The sequence below is a fragment of the Eurypyga helias genome, unplaced genomic scaffold (assembly GCF_000690775.1).
Source record: "Eurypyga helias isolate BGI_N326 unplaced genomic scaffold, ASM69077v1 scaffold20103, whole genome shotgun sequence".
NCBI lineage: Eukaryota > Metazoa > Chordata > Aves > Eurypygiformes > Eurypygidae > Eurypyga > Eurypyga helias.
In genome coordinates this window covers 14,743-30,823 of record NW_010242104.1, presented here as the reverse complement: position 1 = coordinate 30,823, position 16,081 = coordinate 14,743, and the positions used below count along the sequence as shown (strand labels likewise).

Genomic DNA, 16,081 nt, shown 5'->3' with positions numbered 1-16,081 from the left:
CCAACCCAAACAATTCTATGATTTGCTTGCATAGCCTCATAAAATATTTAGGTTTCAGTATCAGTCGCATCAATGGATTAACCACCTACCAGTGGACCGCTTGGGACACTACCAGTTGACCATGTCGCAGGTGCTACTTTTGGCTGCCAGTTGGCTCCTCCTGTTAACTTTTTCTCTCCAGCATTCCACTGAAGGTCTCCCCTAATAGAGAGGGAGAGAGACACAGCTATTATTTACACACCCACACAGTGAAAATTAAAACCAACATTTCATTAATGTTAAGCTTGCAGCTACATTAGTTTATGGAGTATGCAGATTAAGTTATTAACAGAAAGTTAGACTTCTAGTGCCACTCGGTTTCAAGGGTTGTTAGCAGTAGACACCAGTACACTCTATACTGAAGTCAGTTACATGGTTATGGCCTTTGTGGTGAGAATTAAAGAAAAGTTTTGCTTAGTATTGACTTGAAGGTAACATATTGCATATACCCTTGGCAAAGTAGGAAGAGGGACTGCTACTGCCTATTCTACTGGGGCCTAGCAGTAGAGCTGCCTGCTAGAAGTCTTTGAAAGGTCATTTCATTGCTGGAAATCTTGCTCAGACAGCTGAAGGAGGAAAGCATTCAGTTCTGAAAAAAGTTGATAGATACAAGAGAAACAAATCATTCATAGAATAAAAGGGCTGTTGCAAACCCAGGTATTGTTAGAGGCCACTCTATTCAGAATAAATACACTATTTGAATGAAGTAGATTGAAGGAAGCTACATTTGGGGATAAACCTCATGCTTTGTTTATACACATCCTATTGTCTCCAGAGACACAAAACATTTTGAAGTACACACATAAACTGATCTTGCATACAGAGGAAGACTCGGCAGAGAAGTAAGCAATCAGTTAAATTAAGAAGATACATTCAAAAATAAATGCAGTGCTGTAAATATTTCTTCTTGCAAAAGCAGCTTTTCACTGTACAGACTGAACATCTTTTCTATTTTACAAGTATTCCAATGCCTACATGATAAGCACATCCAGCGTCTGCAAAAAGATAACAAAACTATTACTGATGAGCCTAGATTACTGAGGGGAGCTAAACAATTTATTATCTGGACTATTTGTTCATTTTTAGTTGTTTGTAAACCAGCTGTCCAATATGAAGACAGTAATTTATAGAAAAAAAAATTTCTAAGACTCAGATTAAAGCCAGCAAGTTTAAAAGTTATGTCAGGAATATTTAGCCTTAATTTTTCAGTGAGCCTGTATAAAATAGAATATTTTTTCCAGATTTTTTCTGAATTGACTTTCTGGGGGGTAGGCAGCACATAACCAATTAATTGATTCTTAAGGAACACTGAAATAGATGTGAGACTATACAGCAGAGTTGAAAAATCCCCCTTTTTTTTTTTAAACAAAGTTGAACTTACTTTTTTGAAGTGGTACCAGAAATTCCAAGATCTGAAGATAATAAAAAAAGAAAAAAACAGTCATGTTTAGTAAATTAAAGCATGTCAAAGCAACAGCTCACGTTTTTATTGCACATGGGCTTATATAAAATAATAAAGTTTTGGCTGTTTTCACTTAGACAGTATCAGTGAACTGGCCACATCTACCCATTCTTCAGGGCAAACTTTGGAGGAACCTTGCAGACATCTTATACTTGAAGAAGCAGTTTTTGCTCCACAAGTGAACCAGAGTAACAATGTATTTAGGTCTACAAAATGCTTAGTCATTTAAGAGCACCAAACTATGTACCGTGAATGACAACACTGGTTTCTGTTCCTCATTAGACGTACAGATTTAAAAAGTGTTTTTCATATATACATAAACCTGAATGTTACCTGAAAGTTTTGCACTGTCATATGCTCTATCATACATGGGAACTCCAAGTAGTTTCCTTGGTTATTCTTTGGAAGAAGATTTAAGCTAAGTGTTAAAGCATACTCTTCTCGCATGACCAGCATGACTCTTGTAAGTCACAAATTGCCAAGTTTGATTTTCTCCCTCAAACTTGGATCTACTTTAATGACTTGCAGAAGCTGACTTCTAAGCATGGTAGTTTCCCCCCAGTCCTAACAGAAGAGTATGCACCATAAAATAAGTTGTATCTTTGCTGCGGTGTGTTGTGTATTCCATTTATACAATCTTCCAAAGTACAGCTTCAGTAGTATGGCACCTTAGCCGAAGTGGGCCTCTTAAGTGTTTTGGGTGGCTGTGTCTACTGCTCTCTAGTTATACAGGCTCTAGACCTTCTCCTACTACAGGAAAAAGAACATGTTTTGGCAAGTTCACTGTCTGAGAAAAGGTCTGTTCTTGGCTGTTGCACACCCGTCACCCACTGCTGCTGCTCCTCCTCTCATTAAGAAGGAAGTCAGGTATTTGTGTCAACAAGCTTTTCTGCTTAAATTCCACAGTGCTATCAGATGCTCCGGACAATTTTTACCTCTCCATCTGTTATTACACAGAAGAGTAAGTTTATACAGGAAGAGTCTGATGTGCCCTTGAGTGTATTTGGGACATCCACAAGTTACAAATCACACCTCCAAAACAGATCCCATTATTTGACTCGGATCCTGGGCATAGAAAGGAAAAAGTTACCAACCCAGACTAGCAGCTATCTGAATCAGACATTATTCCTGCCTTTAGATTCCCCCATCTCCCCAGGGAAACAGGAGGACATTGAAGCAAGCTAAAATAGACGGGTATTTGGCTCTGCAGAAAAGTAACCCATTTGTATGCCACACCATTTAAAACCAAAATTTGACACTTACTGCCTACTAAGTTCGCAAGAGATGAATCAAGATCACTTCCGAGGCCTTTGCTTGTTGCTGAAGCAGTGACTGTTGCTGTGGCTGAGGGTGCTATAGACTGACCAGAAGGAACCATGGTTGGCATAAGAAGATCACCTAAGCCATCAAACACTGGAAGTGAAAGAAAAGTGGGTTAGAACAGCAGCTGTGGTAAGAAAACCACTACCTGCCAGTTTGCTTCTCCTCCAACAAATATGGCACAGACAACAACATCACGAGTCTTACCAAAACACCATTTGACATTAAAAGTAATGCCAACAAGGGCATGCATCTTGTTTTACTGGACACTGGATGTACAGTAATCCCGACAGTGCTATGCCAATGAGAGCTAATACAAGAGGACATGCCTAAAAGGACTTCAGTTGGAGAGTTGAATCTACACAGCTACAGCATCACTTTCACATGACACTATTTCTCTTACAGCCATCCTTGGAGAGATGTCAGACACACATTTGTCAAGAGATATTCATTTAAAGGTTTTTAAAATGAACATCTTGCAGCGAACACCGGTCAGAATTACTGTGACAAAGGCAGTCTTATACCTTGACATCTTACAGCAACAAGATTGAGTCTCAAGATGTTACTTATTCACTTGCAACCAGTAGGGAATGGGGAAAACCTATGACATCTTAGGAGATCAGAAGGAACCAGAATCATCCACAATGACAGAGCTAGCCTCCTTAGTCCAGTCATCTAACCTAGAAGTTCATTTTTTAGATCCCTTGAAGTCAAACCGCCTGGTACAACTCATGCTGGCACTGTATCTTCTGATCTGTATTTAAGGTACATGCTAATGTCAAGTCAACAGGAAGGGGCAGCATGTGCACTGGCAAGCAACCAAATAACCACACAGCAGTACTACTTCAACCTTTTTCTTTTACAGTTGCAGAACTCACCAATTTTAAGTTTGTAGCAAGGACCCAGCATGGAAAATATAGAATGAAAGAGACACAAACAAAATGATAGCAGTGATGAAAGTTTAAGCTTATAGTCAGGCAAAGAACATGACCTCAGTCTCCATTCTGTGTACCTTCAGGTGCCATGCAAGCTCAAGAACAGCTTCTGAACCAGGCACAAGACGACTTGCCCATATGTTTGATTTACAGAAGAGTGTTTTCCTTGCATAACTCCTGATTCAAGCAATCAAGCACATGCAAGGATGATATTCACACTAGTTTGACTGATACAGTAGAATAAAAATGGGTACAGAAAGCTCTTGGGCACACAGCAACCTAAACACCACCCTGAGTTCTTCCAGTAGAGAAGAAACAGGGAAGCCATTGATATTGCTTGTACTCAGATCCTAAATACAGTGTGATTAACACACAAAACACATTAGCAAATTTACAGGAAGAAACCCTGTGGCTCACCTGATGCATCAAACGAACTGCCAGTCGTTGGAGTTGCTGTCCCAAAAGCCGCATCAAAGTTAGGCTGTAGTAAGCTGGTTTGCGCTGGAGTGACTGGGGATGGTGATGGAGAGGGAGAAATAAAAGAACCTCCAAAGCCTTGAAAAAAGCCACAGAAGAGAGGTATGGATATTAGAGTCAGTCTTGTTGGGCTGTGTTTAACAAAAGTTCAATCAAAGGAGGCAGAATGACAAAGACATTTCTTACTAGGCCAGTGTAAATAACTCAGTACTACACAAGCAGCCTTGGTATGCCAAGTATGACTCAGGGAATTTTAACTTTTATGAGAGTCACCAATAAACACTTTAATATTTGTTATTTAGATTTCTTCAGAGGCAGACCAATGGAGTGGAGAACACAATTCTTCCACTATTACACTCCACTGTTCCAGGTAAGTAATCTCACAGGCAGAATGCAACAGACAAGAATTAGTTCAGGAAAAAAAGAGAAACAGAGGACTAACTTGAGAAAAGCCTATGATCACCCATCAACCACTCTGGAATCTCAATTCAAAAGGCAGTGTTTTACCAGTTTAGCCTCTCTCACCATATTAAAACACCCTGGTGTCCCTTGACAAGATGTCTTCAAGCTGCTGCTCCTTCACACTCCCATACCAAAGTAGGATCAACAGCATCCACAAGTGACCTGCTTGTAGGCTGGAGAATCTCCATAATTAAGGTTAATGTATATATTAAGCCCTGTATTTACATAAACAAACCCTATTCATGGAGATTCTCTAGCCTGCAAGCAGTGCATTCGATGCTGGACTGTTCTTAAAATCTCTCCCTTACCCTCCATATAATTTCACCTCTCTTGCAATTTAAGCTTATTTGCATTATCTACAGACTCTGGAAACTGATTAAATATGCAAAGACTGTCTCAAAACAAGAACAGACATATGACACTTGCTCAATTCTCTTTGGTCTACAAGCCATTTCTCTTATTCAATCTCTTCTTGGCAGTAATGTCCAAGACCTCCATACTACACCTTCAGTCTCAGCCTTGTTTTTTCCCCAGCTGTCCGTGCACAGAAAGGATCAGATCTGAGCTCAGTGCTCCAACCACGACCATGCTAATAGAGCAGGAAGAGCTCCCTGCACAGCCATAGGCTGTACTTATTTCCCCCTGTATCAGAGTAGGAAACTTTGTTTTGCCACAGCTGAGCCCAAGACAGTAACAAACCAGCACTCTACCACTGCCTTCAGTTCCTTTTCAGAGAATGTCCTGCCTTAGCGTCTACTGCCCATATCTGTCCAGTCAATCACTGCTGCCTATGGACAGAAGCTTGAACATCTATTCATTTGAAATTTCTCCTTTAGATAATGTTCTCCAATTTGTACAGAACATTTTAATTCCTATTCTCATCCAAAGGAAATACAGATCTTTTCATGTGGGTGAAATCTGAAACATTAAGCGTGCTACTCCAACTGTCACATTGTTGAAATGAAGTACCAAATAGAACCTGTTAACTTAGAAGAGATCATCTATTTACATTAAACCCTTATCATTACTTTCTGTCTTTTTACTGAGATAGTTTGTACCACTCTTGTTTAAGCAGTCAGCAAATTCCTTTCTTCTTCTTCTTCTTTTCAGCTTTCTTTACTTACCAGTTCAGTGGGGAAGCCAGCTTTTAAAAATGGCAAAATAAACAAAATTCTGGAGATTTTCTAACCACTTTTTATCCAAACTGATTCCCATGGTCACATCTTACAAACAGTGACAACAGCACATTTCCCAGCTATGAAATCAAGCATCTGCCAGACATTTAACTATGAGACAGGCTAGAGCTCAACATAATGAATTTGTGCTCCAATTGTGAGCATCAATTATATCAAATGTTATTATATCAAATGTTATTATGAGATCTCAGACACTCTTCCCAAAAACTGCTTTCTCAGAGAACAAAGATTAAACACCAAACACTTAACAGATGTTGAAAAGAATAAGAGAAATTCATATACACATGCACACTTGATGCAAGTATCAGTCTCATTTACACATCAGATGCATATTTTAGAAGAGAAGTAAGTTCTCAGTAGTTAACTGTATTCAAACCAGAAACCTCCGTAGGGAAATGAGGGTGGTGTGCCATCACCAGGTCCTGGGCACCAGGCCAGCAACTTGCTGTACCATCAGCAGACAGGCTTTGGCTTGTGGAATGCCCGGCCTAGATGAACAAGTACATTGGCCCCAGGCACAGCTGGGAGAGGTCAGCCAACCTGACTACGCACAACAGGTCCAGGAAAACACAGTCCGAACAGAAACACCCCAAATTACATCCTTCAGCTGAAGCTTGCCAGACTGCAGGCAGTGACTGAAAACACTCCGACTGTAACTTAAACTTGTCCCTTCAGATGCTACCAACCAAGGGCCCCAGCTGGAGCCAGGGAAGCAGGACCGGGAAGCTGAGCAGCCTGTTTTCTGCAGTCCGAAGTAAAGAGCGTTTCAAAATTCTGTGTGAGCTTCCCAGTGTTTAGTAGGCCTACTGCAGGGTTTGGCATCAAGAGGCTGTTATCACATTCCACTCCTCAACAAGTCACATACTCACAGGTGCCAATTCTGAACCTGGATAAACACAGTGGGATCAGAGATCTGACATCAGCTCTCCAAGGGCTGTTCTTGAAGCGGGTTTGTCATGGGATAATACAGGTTGGAAGGGATGTCTGGAGGTCAGCCAGCCCAACACCCTGCTCAAAGCCAGTCTAACCAAATCAGTCTGCCCAGAGATTTGCCCTGACACCTCCAAGAGAAAAGATTTCATCACCTTTCTGGACAGCCTGTTACCAAATACCTGACTATCTGCATGGCCAAAACAAAAAAAAAATCCAGTATTTAACTGGAATTTCCCACCCACATTGCCTTTTTTCCTATCACTGTGCACCTCCAAGAAGATCCTGACTAGGCTCTTCCATATCCTCCAGTGAGGTAGTTTAGAATTCCCTTTTGCCTTGCCTTCTTAAGGCTGAACGGACCCCGTTCTCTCCTCATATGTCATGTATACCAGTCACCACCGCAGTGGCCCTCTGCTTAACTCACTCTGGTACGTCTTGATCAAGAGATTCTCTAGTACATCCCAGATGTTCCCTGGATTACTCACACCCAGCTATATTGCCCTTCCAGCACATATGATGGTGGTTAAAGATGCCCATGAGCACCAAAACCTCTGATAGTGAGGCTTTCCCCAGCTGTCCAAGAAAGGCTTCCTCTACTGCCTCTTCTGTAGCAGAGACCTTCTATAACATCACTAGTGCTGGCCATTCATGTGATCCTTACCTACAAGCTCTGTCCTGATTCATCACCTGCCCCAAAGTAAAGCTCTATACATTCAACTATTTGCAAACAAGTACTATCTCCAAAGAATCAGACCAGTAGCAGGTTGACAAAATACAAGGGTGACAAAAGCAGCTGACTGCAGCAATTCTTAAAGCACTGGAGCCATCTAAAGTCCCTGTGCTCTTTTTAAATCCACTTCCTGAGTGAGAACATTGGCAGCAGACTTAATATCCATTTGTAGGATTCTGTTCAGAAAGTTATATAAGCTTTTGCAAAGCCCAAAGTGTGTTTCCCCAGTTACAGAAGAGAGTTCTCCCCAGCTTCAGGTGAAGTTCACATGACAATGAGTCGTAATTCCACAGCTTTTAGCCTTGCACAATGTAACAGAAACATCAGGCACAGAAGCCATAAAAATACTGTAACAGATTAAGTTCCTAGTTGTCAAGGGCTTGCACAAGACCCAGAGTGAGTCTGTAGAAACAGTAGCAACTGAGTTAGATCTGTTGTCTGGACATCCCCAACTGCCCAATTTTGAGGTTGCTTTTATTTACACATTCAAGAAAGATTTCTTATCAGAACATCCTATTAGAATATGTACAGGATACACATGCACACAATTTAATTGCATAGGAAGATCTAGAAGGGAAAATAGCTGGACTATGGTGTTTATCAGCATATTCTAGTCTTGTCTTTAGAGAGGCTTAGAAGAGTATGAAAAAATTCTACCATATTTAAGTGAGTCAAGAAAATACTGGAAACTTACTTGACAGCAGAACACTTAAGACAATGATGCATAGTATATATACTCACTATATTACACATAAACAGTACAACCACACACTCATAAACCATGAAGGACAAGCCTTCAGCCAGCATATGAATTTTGGACACTCTTAAATTTAAAACTGGATTACACTGCAGGCTATACATCTGCCATTATCTAGCATCAACAAATGCTTGGCAATATGCTGTGATGTTTACAGACTCTCTGTATCTGCCAAAAAAAAAAAATCTAATCTATTTGGAGCCCTTTGAATGTATATTCAAAGCAAAAATAAAATAAAAAAATAAATCGATCATTATTCACCCCAACTGCTTAAGGCTTGCTTGAGTATTTAGACTTATAACATCTCCTTCATAATTTAGATTTTGATTTAATGTGACTCATCAGATTCAGAAAGCACACTGATGATTTTTTAAGCCATCTGGAGCATAATTCCTACTGGAATTTAAGCTTAGTTACAGATAAGGACATAATATTTTGTATTGTAACATTTGCATAAGCAGAATTAGCTTCTGCCTGACAAGATCCTTGCACCCAGTCCCCCCAATAACACACACAACTGCAAATGACTGTTTCAGAATGTACTAGTTAAAGCCTGATCCCTGGCATTAAGCTATTAAGAGACTAAATTAATACAAAGACCTACAGAAGTAATATTAAAACAAAAGGTGGTCTTCTACCTTAAAATCCTGAAGCCACCTGTACTAAAGCTTGAAGTATTGTGTCCCACTTGAAGCAGCTGGCTTGCCAGCACCGGAATTGATTGACAACGGACGCATACATTACTATAGGCTACTCCTACCTTTCTGCAGCACAACCAGGTGATGCCCACACTTAGAGCAGCTACCACAAAACATGTCCTCAGCGTGCAAGCACCCATTTATATCAACTCTCAGCACTTCCAGCAGACTGCATATTCAGGTGTCTCCCTCACATTACGCATTTCTCATACAGAGGACCTGTCCTCAGCGTGCAAGCACCCATTTGTATCAACTCTCAGGACTTCCCGCAGACCGCATACTGCGGTGTCTCCCTTACATAACGCATTTCTCATACAGAGGATCTCACGAGCATATAAAGGCAAAACACGCAGGGTTGGACTTCTGATACCGTGTATGTTGGTACAAGAGACCTGCAAACATACAGGCAGCAACTGACATCAGGGCCCACCACACCTAGAGCCGTCAGCAGTTGCATAAAGGGCAGACTATCACTCCAGCTCAGAAATGAAGTCAAAGGCACAACATGAAGCTAACAGTCACCTTCACAGTTCACAAAGGATAACCTACCAACCAATTCTACTGACAAATTCACCTTTCAGAAACAGGGAAACTGAGCCAAGTCTTCCTCAAACCAGGAGTGCATTAGTTTCCTCTAAACCTGAGGAAGACCTGCTGGGATCTTGCTTTCTAGAAACTTCCAACTGGAATTGGGGGATTCACAACTGTTTAGCCGTTAAAATACGTGGTGTGGCACGAGTTTTGGGTAACGGCACAAACAGAATTCAGCTGAAGTTGCTTACCTGTAGGATGCAGACTACACCACCACAGTTATTCAGTCTTTGAAATAGGTGTGATAGCGATGCCACATTCTGCACTAGCAGAGACCTCATCCCCCGCAGTATAAGGAGAGGACCCCTATCACTTCGATGGCCTTGTGCTCAGAAAAGCGCTTGCTCATCACCCTGCCCCTCTTGGCTAAATGCAAGACTCTACCAAGTCATTCATTCAAGCTCTTCACATTTAAATGTGTAATCTGCTTCAGTTAAATCAAGTAATAAACAAAGATGAATCAGCAGTAAGTAGTGTAGCCTGCAATACTGCTTAACTCAAGTACTATTACAATCAGTCAAAGAAAGTTTATGTAAACACCCTTATTCAGTAAGCAGAGAAAAATAAGGCTTGTGTAGGAGGTAGAAAAAACAAAGGGCATGGGAAGAAGATAATCTAGGAAATTAACTTGTACTTTGGTACAGTGCCTCCGTTATAGATCATTGTAGTTTTACTTTAAGATGTCTAAAGCACTAAAAAAAATCTTGTGAACAACAATTTTATTCCACTGCAAAAGTCCACTTACACTGAAAGAACATAAAAGGATTTCAAAGATCCTTTCTTAGTTTTGCCTTAAAATAACAAGTTTTTAGAAGTTATTCATTACCAGCAAGTAGGTCTGCAGAAGCTGAGGAACTAGAAGCAGCCTGGGTTGCGGGCTGGGGTTCAGAAGCACTACTTCCAAAAGCATCTAAAGGGAATTCCAGAAAGCATCAAGAAAAAGGGTAAAGAGCTCAGTATTAAATGTGTCAATACATCACCTATCTTAAACAAAATATGTCAAAAGGATAAGCATTTAATTCATCAGAAGAAAATGGAAGTGCTTGACCATCTTTATTGCAGAGCAGTACCATGGACGCAAAGCTCAGGTGGAAAAGAAAGGAGGTGCAACAAACCAGCACTTCAAAGAAATCTTTTTTTCTATAGGAAGAATATCACTAAAGAAGATATTAAGGACTGAGGTTTGTGAGCCCTTCTAGTTGGGCCTCTTCTCAGAAAACCTATATAAACCACAGCATTCCAGGTGAGAGGGTTAAGCCCTTCGGAGATGAATGCATCAGATGACAGACTGGAGTAATTCCAGCCAGTTTCCTGACTCACATTAAGTTTTTTTAGAGGGATACTTCACTGATGTTTGAAAATTCACTACTTCTAAGCAACAACACTTCTAGAGTTGGTTGTGCCCATCCTAATTTCCACCTTGTCAAATCCAACAAAGATCCTGTGATTCAGATACCCAGTTTGAGACAAGGCACCCTCAAAACTTCAGCTGCTTTGAGAAACAAAACTGAGAGAAACCAACGTGAACATGGAGAGTAGCAAAGAAAAAAAAGCACACGACAGACTTCCACCGGACCTCTGAGGAAGAGCCATACATGCACCCACAGAAGACAGAATGGCAAGTGTCATGGCAACAGAATGGCCACACGGACAGCTTATTTGCAGTTCGTTATTGTGCCACATGAAGAAGTAGACATGCTAGTATTAGCAGTGATGCTACACAGAAGAGCTGTGAGGAGGGGAAACCACTTTAGCCAAGCACAAATGTAATTAAAATGAAGTGATTAAACTCTGAAGTGGTGAGGAAAGAAAAATACCCACCACCAAATAGGTCAATCACACCTGAAGAATCCACCTTTGCTGGAGAGGCAGTGGGTAGAGGAGAGGGGGCTGCAAATGCATCCACTGCAGTAAGCATAGGATAAATAATATTTAGTATCAGCAAGGCAACAATGATAGCTAAATATTTCAAAGTCACATGGGATCCACCAGTTAGAACCACAGGGTAGGTAAATTCAGGAAAGAGTCTTCAGAACTGCAAACAGGAAGTGTTACATTTCTCACACAGCAACTGAAAACCACAGTGCTTTAAAGGAAGCATTGTTTATTAAGAATTTTCTTATGCTTAGAGGAGGATTTAGGACTTTCAATGAGAAGAGGATAGGATAAGGGGTAATGGGTTTAACCTGAAAGTGGGGAGATTTAGATTGGATGTAAGGAAGAAATTCTTCCTGGAGAGGGTGGTGAGGCACTGGAACAGGTTGCCCAGAGAAGCTGTGGATGCCCCATCCGTGGAAGTGTTCAAGGCCAGGCTGGATGAGACTTTGAGCAACCTGGTCTAGTGGAAGGGGTCCCTGCCCATGGCAGGGGGATTGGAACTAGATGATACTTAAAGGTCCCTTCCAACCAAAACCATTTTATGATGATTTTACGATTTACTCTCTCAACAACCACATTACTTACTCAGCGTCAGTGTCAACCACTTCATGGTTTGCATCTTCAGCAGCTTCTAATCTTGTGACCAAAGTGTCAACAAACACATAACTTCACATATCAATTTAAAGATTTAAATTGGCAATGTATTTTTTTTTCTCTTAACTCTTGAAGAAAAAAAAAAAAAACAAAACCACAACCGTAAGTCTGTAGGATGGCCCATGAAGACAAGCACTCACCAGATAAGAGATCAGCAGTGAGAGAACTCTCAGGCACAGGAGAAGCTCCATGCGGCGGAGATGAAAAAGCATCTTCCAGAAATTAAAGAAAAAAACCAAATAAAAGTAAGTATCATTCAAGTCAGTTTTACACCATTAAGACAGCATCAAAGCAGCAGAGTATTAGAAGAATGCTCTCTTTACCTGTACCAAAGAGATCTATGCTAGGAGTAGCATCTGGTTTAGGTGCTGCAGGTACGTCAGGAACAGACTCAAATAAATCTAAGGCCAAGAACACAAAACGTCTTTAACTCATTTTTGAAAAGCAGGACTGAAAGCAGAACTTTCAAGTTTTGCACATCCTATTTGGAGCTAATAGGCTCTCTGGTTTGAAAGCCTAGCACACATGCAACCACAATTTGTTTGCTCTGTACTTCTGACAGATCAATCCACCAGAATCAAAGAGTTAAAAACAAATTTACCACCAAAGATATCTAGAGCAGGAGGAGCGGAGGTGGTGGCGGTAGCAGAAGTGGTGGCAGTGGTGGTAGTGGCAGTAGCTGTAGTAGCAGTAGCAGCAGCAGCAACAGCAGCAGCTGGAGAAGGAGTTGTTGCAGGAACTGGAGTGGCTGCACTAGTTGTAGGGGTAACTACAGGAACAGCAGTCTCTGTTGGCTTCATAGCAAAGAGGTCCAGCTCAGGAGCAGCCTCTGCACTACCTTCGGATGGGGCAAAGGGGTCTTGTAAAAAGGAGAGGGGAAATATATGTGTATGCATACTTAGGATCCGTGAGGGAGGAAGTCAAGAACAAAGCAACTACAGGCAATGCACATACTGCAAATACACGCACCACACAGAGGAGGTTGTTCTAACATCCAGCTTACTTATCCAGACATGTTACTTATGTTTTTCCAAAACAGACCATCTGAAAGGCTGAGCAGTCTAATTACTAAGGGGGAGAACTTTAAATGGCTGTTTGACAAGGCCAAAAAAAAAAAGACAGAAATATGATAAAAGGATGTCTAGTTTAGCAGGTTACTGCTTAGAAAACTCAGCATTGCCAGAATCGTTTATTAGCATTACCAAATAAGCACAAGGTTACTGGGTATCAGAAACAGGCAGTTTTGTTAAGCATGCTCTTCAGCCTAAGGTTTGTTATGACCAATTGCAAGCACTATGAAAATTTCAGAAAAACACACTGCCATGTAGTTTAAAACAAAACAAAAAAACCCACCAGCAAAACAAGAGACTAATCTAATGACATAAAACCCACCATTTCCTGAACATGCATCAAGAGCTGCTGCTACAGGGGTTGGGGTAGCTGGTGCTGCTGCCCCTTCAGCTGCTGCAGGGGCTTCCCCAGGAGAAGCTGCAAAGGCATCTTGGGTGCAGTTTAAAAACAGAAATTAAAAAAGATAAAGAGAAGAAAAATATAGTAAAAGAACCAAGTTAAATTGCACAGGTAGATCCCCTTATACAACATGAATGTTGTTACTCTGACAGTAAAACAAGTCATGCAGCGCAACAGGTTATGTCTCTCCCAACCCCACACGAGCAGGTTCTAGACAGAGCGTGAAGATGGAGCTCCTTGGGTTGCCCACAGGAAGTACAGTGAGTGTAAAAGGCGGCGTTATTCTCATTGTATAAGGGTCCTGAGCAGCATGCTCATGTACTACCCAAGATTAACCAATGAAGAAAGAGCAAAGGTATGGCAGTAAGTTGGTGTTAATAAGGATATTAAAAACTTGCATGCTCAAAGCCCGTAATAAGTGATTAATCTGCAACTGTGAATTTACTCACATAGTGCTTTGCAAACTTGAGCACTGTTACAAATGACAATCCAATTATACTGTCAGAGATCTGCATCTCCCATTTCTAGCTTTTAAGCCAAGTCAGTCATGCAACATCTGAAAAATTGAACTTACGTGTTTCTTAACAGTATTCCAATTGGATCTTTCTGAAGCCATAACCTGATACATAGGTTATATTTACTCGGCTTGCTTCTGACAGATCAACAATATTTGTCTTAACTACTGGCCAGCCATATTTTTCTGTTCTTCTCTGAGGATCATCTCTAAGGCCAACCAGTCAGGTCAGGGAAAAAAACTTGTTTCAGGCTTTTGGAATGACCAGGTCATGAGTTCTGACTGGGGTTTTTTGTGTGCCACTTGATAAGTGGCATGTTTACATTTCAAGCTCTGAACTTTTACATTATTATTCCTAGGCTTAAACCACCATCTGTAGCTCTTAATTCCATGAAGTAGTCCTAATGGACCGTGCCATTTGGGCTATCCTCATAGCAAGCATTTTCTTCACAAAAAGACTGCGCAATTAACATTAACTACTTCAAAATGCTCATAGAAGCCATTTTTCTACTGCTACAAAGTTAGCAAGTTAAAAAAAAATTATGTCGGGGAATACTGCAATTGCACTGTCAAACTAGTACAGGAAAAAGCTTAACATGCTTTAACTTGAGTGTCAATTTTAAAATGAAAACAACCATTTTAAAAACAAGTTTGTGCCAGTTAATCTAAAAAGCTCAAAAGAACATGCACTGAAACTTCAACGCAAGAGATGAAAGCCCATTAGTCTTGTACAATAGAATTAAAATGAGTTAGTAGCAAAAAAGGCCTGCTAATAAGCCATTTCAAATATAATTCTATTTTTCATGTAACAGGGTACAACAACAAAACTGGATGGCAGTTGTCCATGTAAAAAAATAGTAATTTGTCAAACATCACACTATTGTATGTATACCAGACACTGGCATACACCACGTAGAAGAAATTCAACACAGAACTGGACTGAAGAGTTTTGAATTGTACTGTTTGAGAATGTTATGCATATGGTCATGTAGGTTGGGTGTTGCTGTACAGGACCAGCTTTCAGATGGCGGGTCACCCTGGGCTCTTTCAAAAGTACACATTTCTATCTACACAAGCTTGTAGGCCAACAGCACAGAAGTCGGTCAACACTACTTATTACTTCCCAGCATGAAAGAAGAGACTCTGTGGGATTTCAGAATGCATAGTAGACACAAGTTCTATGCTGGGACCACTTCAGGATTAAAGTAACACCTATTCCTGTCCATACGTAGAGTGTTGAAATTCTATGTGCAGCCTCTGCAGAAATTCAGGTGGGCACAAATTTCTTCCAGCCCACAGATGGAAGGGAACAGGTAGCTTGGCACTAGCCAACTTGGCACCAGCTTTATTATTTATTGCCACTTCTGACTAAGGTTCTAGCTAAGGATTATAATTTTATCACCATACTTGGGTTAAATGGTAGGTGGAACAATATATTTAAGTTAATAATGGAACCTAACGGAAAAATGCCATATTAAGAACTTCAATTGGTTACTCTGAGAAGTTCAAGCAAGCTAGATAAGCATAGAGACAGACCAACCTGAACAGGTGACCCTACAACTCATAGTTCAGACCAAGGGTGGGTGGTTGAGGTGTTTGCCTTTCTCCTACATTTAGATTTCTCCCTCTCAAGAATGATTCCAGCTACCTTTTGAAAACAGCCTCTTCTTTATCTCAGAAACAAGATAAAGAATTCTTCAAGTTGGCCCAGGTAACTGAAAGCTTGCCCATTAATCAGATAGAAGTCTTCATAATCCTGCATTGCCTTCCAAGGCCATGTTAGAGATGATGACATAATGCAGAGCTGCTTCTCCTCTTAAAGACAAAAGCCCAGTCATAGGCAGCACGCAGGCTCTTAAAGAACCAGTGATAGAGTGCAAGAGGATAATGGTCCAACACTCAAAGTCTCTTCTGCTTCTTTCATCAACTTGGCAGCCTTTTTCCTGCAGCTTCCAGCTTCCCTTC

General features: G+C 40.8%; 1 protein-coding gene across 1 annotated transcript in view; it reads right to left on the bottom strand.

Annotated features, from left to right (window-relative positions):
- Positions 1 to 89: 89 nt before the first annotated feature.
- Positions 90 to 16,081, bottom strand: part of SNAP91 (synaptosomal-associated protein, 91kDa) — a gene marked incomplete at both ends in the record, with an annotated part of 27,922 nt that continues 11,930 nt past the window's right edge. Inside the window, 10 exons of the mRNA XM_010148981.1 lie at positions 90 to 201; positions 1,421 to 1,451; positions 2,765 to 2,914; positions 4,174 to 4,311; positions 10,427 to 10,510; positions 11,422 to 11,505; positions 12,273 to 12,344; positions 12,456 to 12,533; positions 12,734 to 12,991; positions 13,525 to 13,632. Of these exons, the coding sequence (XP_010147283.1) occupies positions 90 to 201; positions 1,421 to 1,451; positions 2,765 to 2,914; positions 4,174 to 4,311; positions 10,427 to 10,510; positions 11,422 to 11,505; positions 12,273 to 12,344; positions 12,456 to 12,533; positions 12,734 to 12,991; positions 13,525 to 13,632 (1,115 nt within the window). The remainder of the gene's footprint in view (positions 202 to 1,420; positions 1,452 to 2,764; positions 2,915 to 4,173; positions 4,312 to 10,426; positions 10,511 to 11,421; positions 11,506 to 12,272; positions 12,345 to 12,455; positions 12,534 to 12,733; positions 12,992 to 13,524; positions 13,633 to 16,081) is intronic.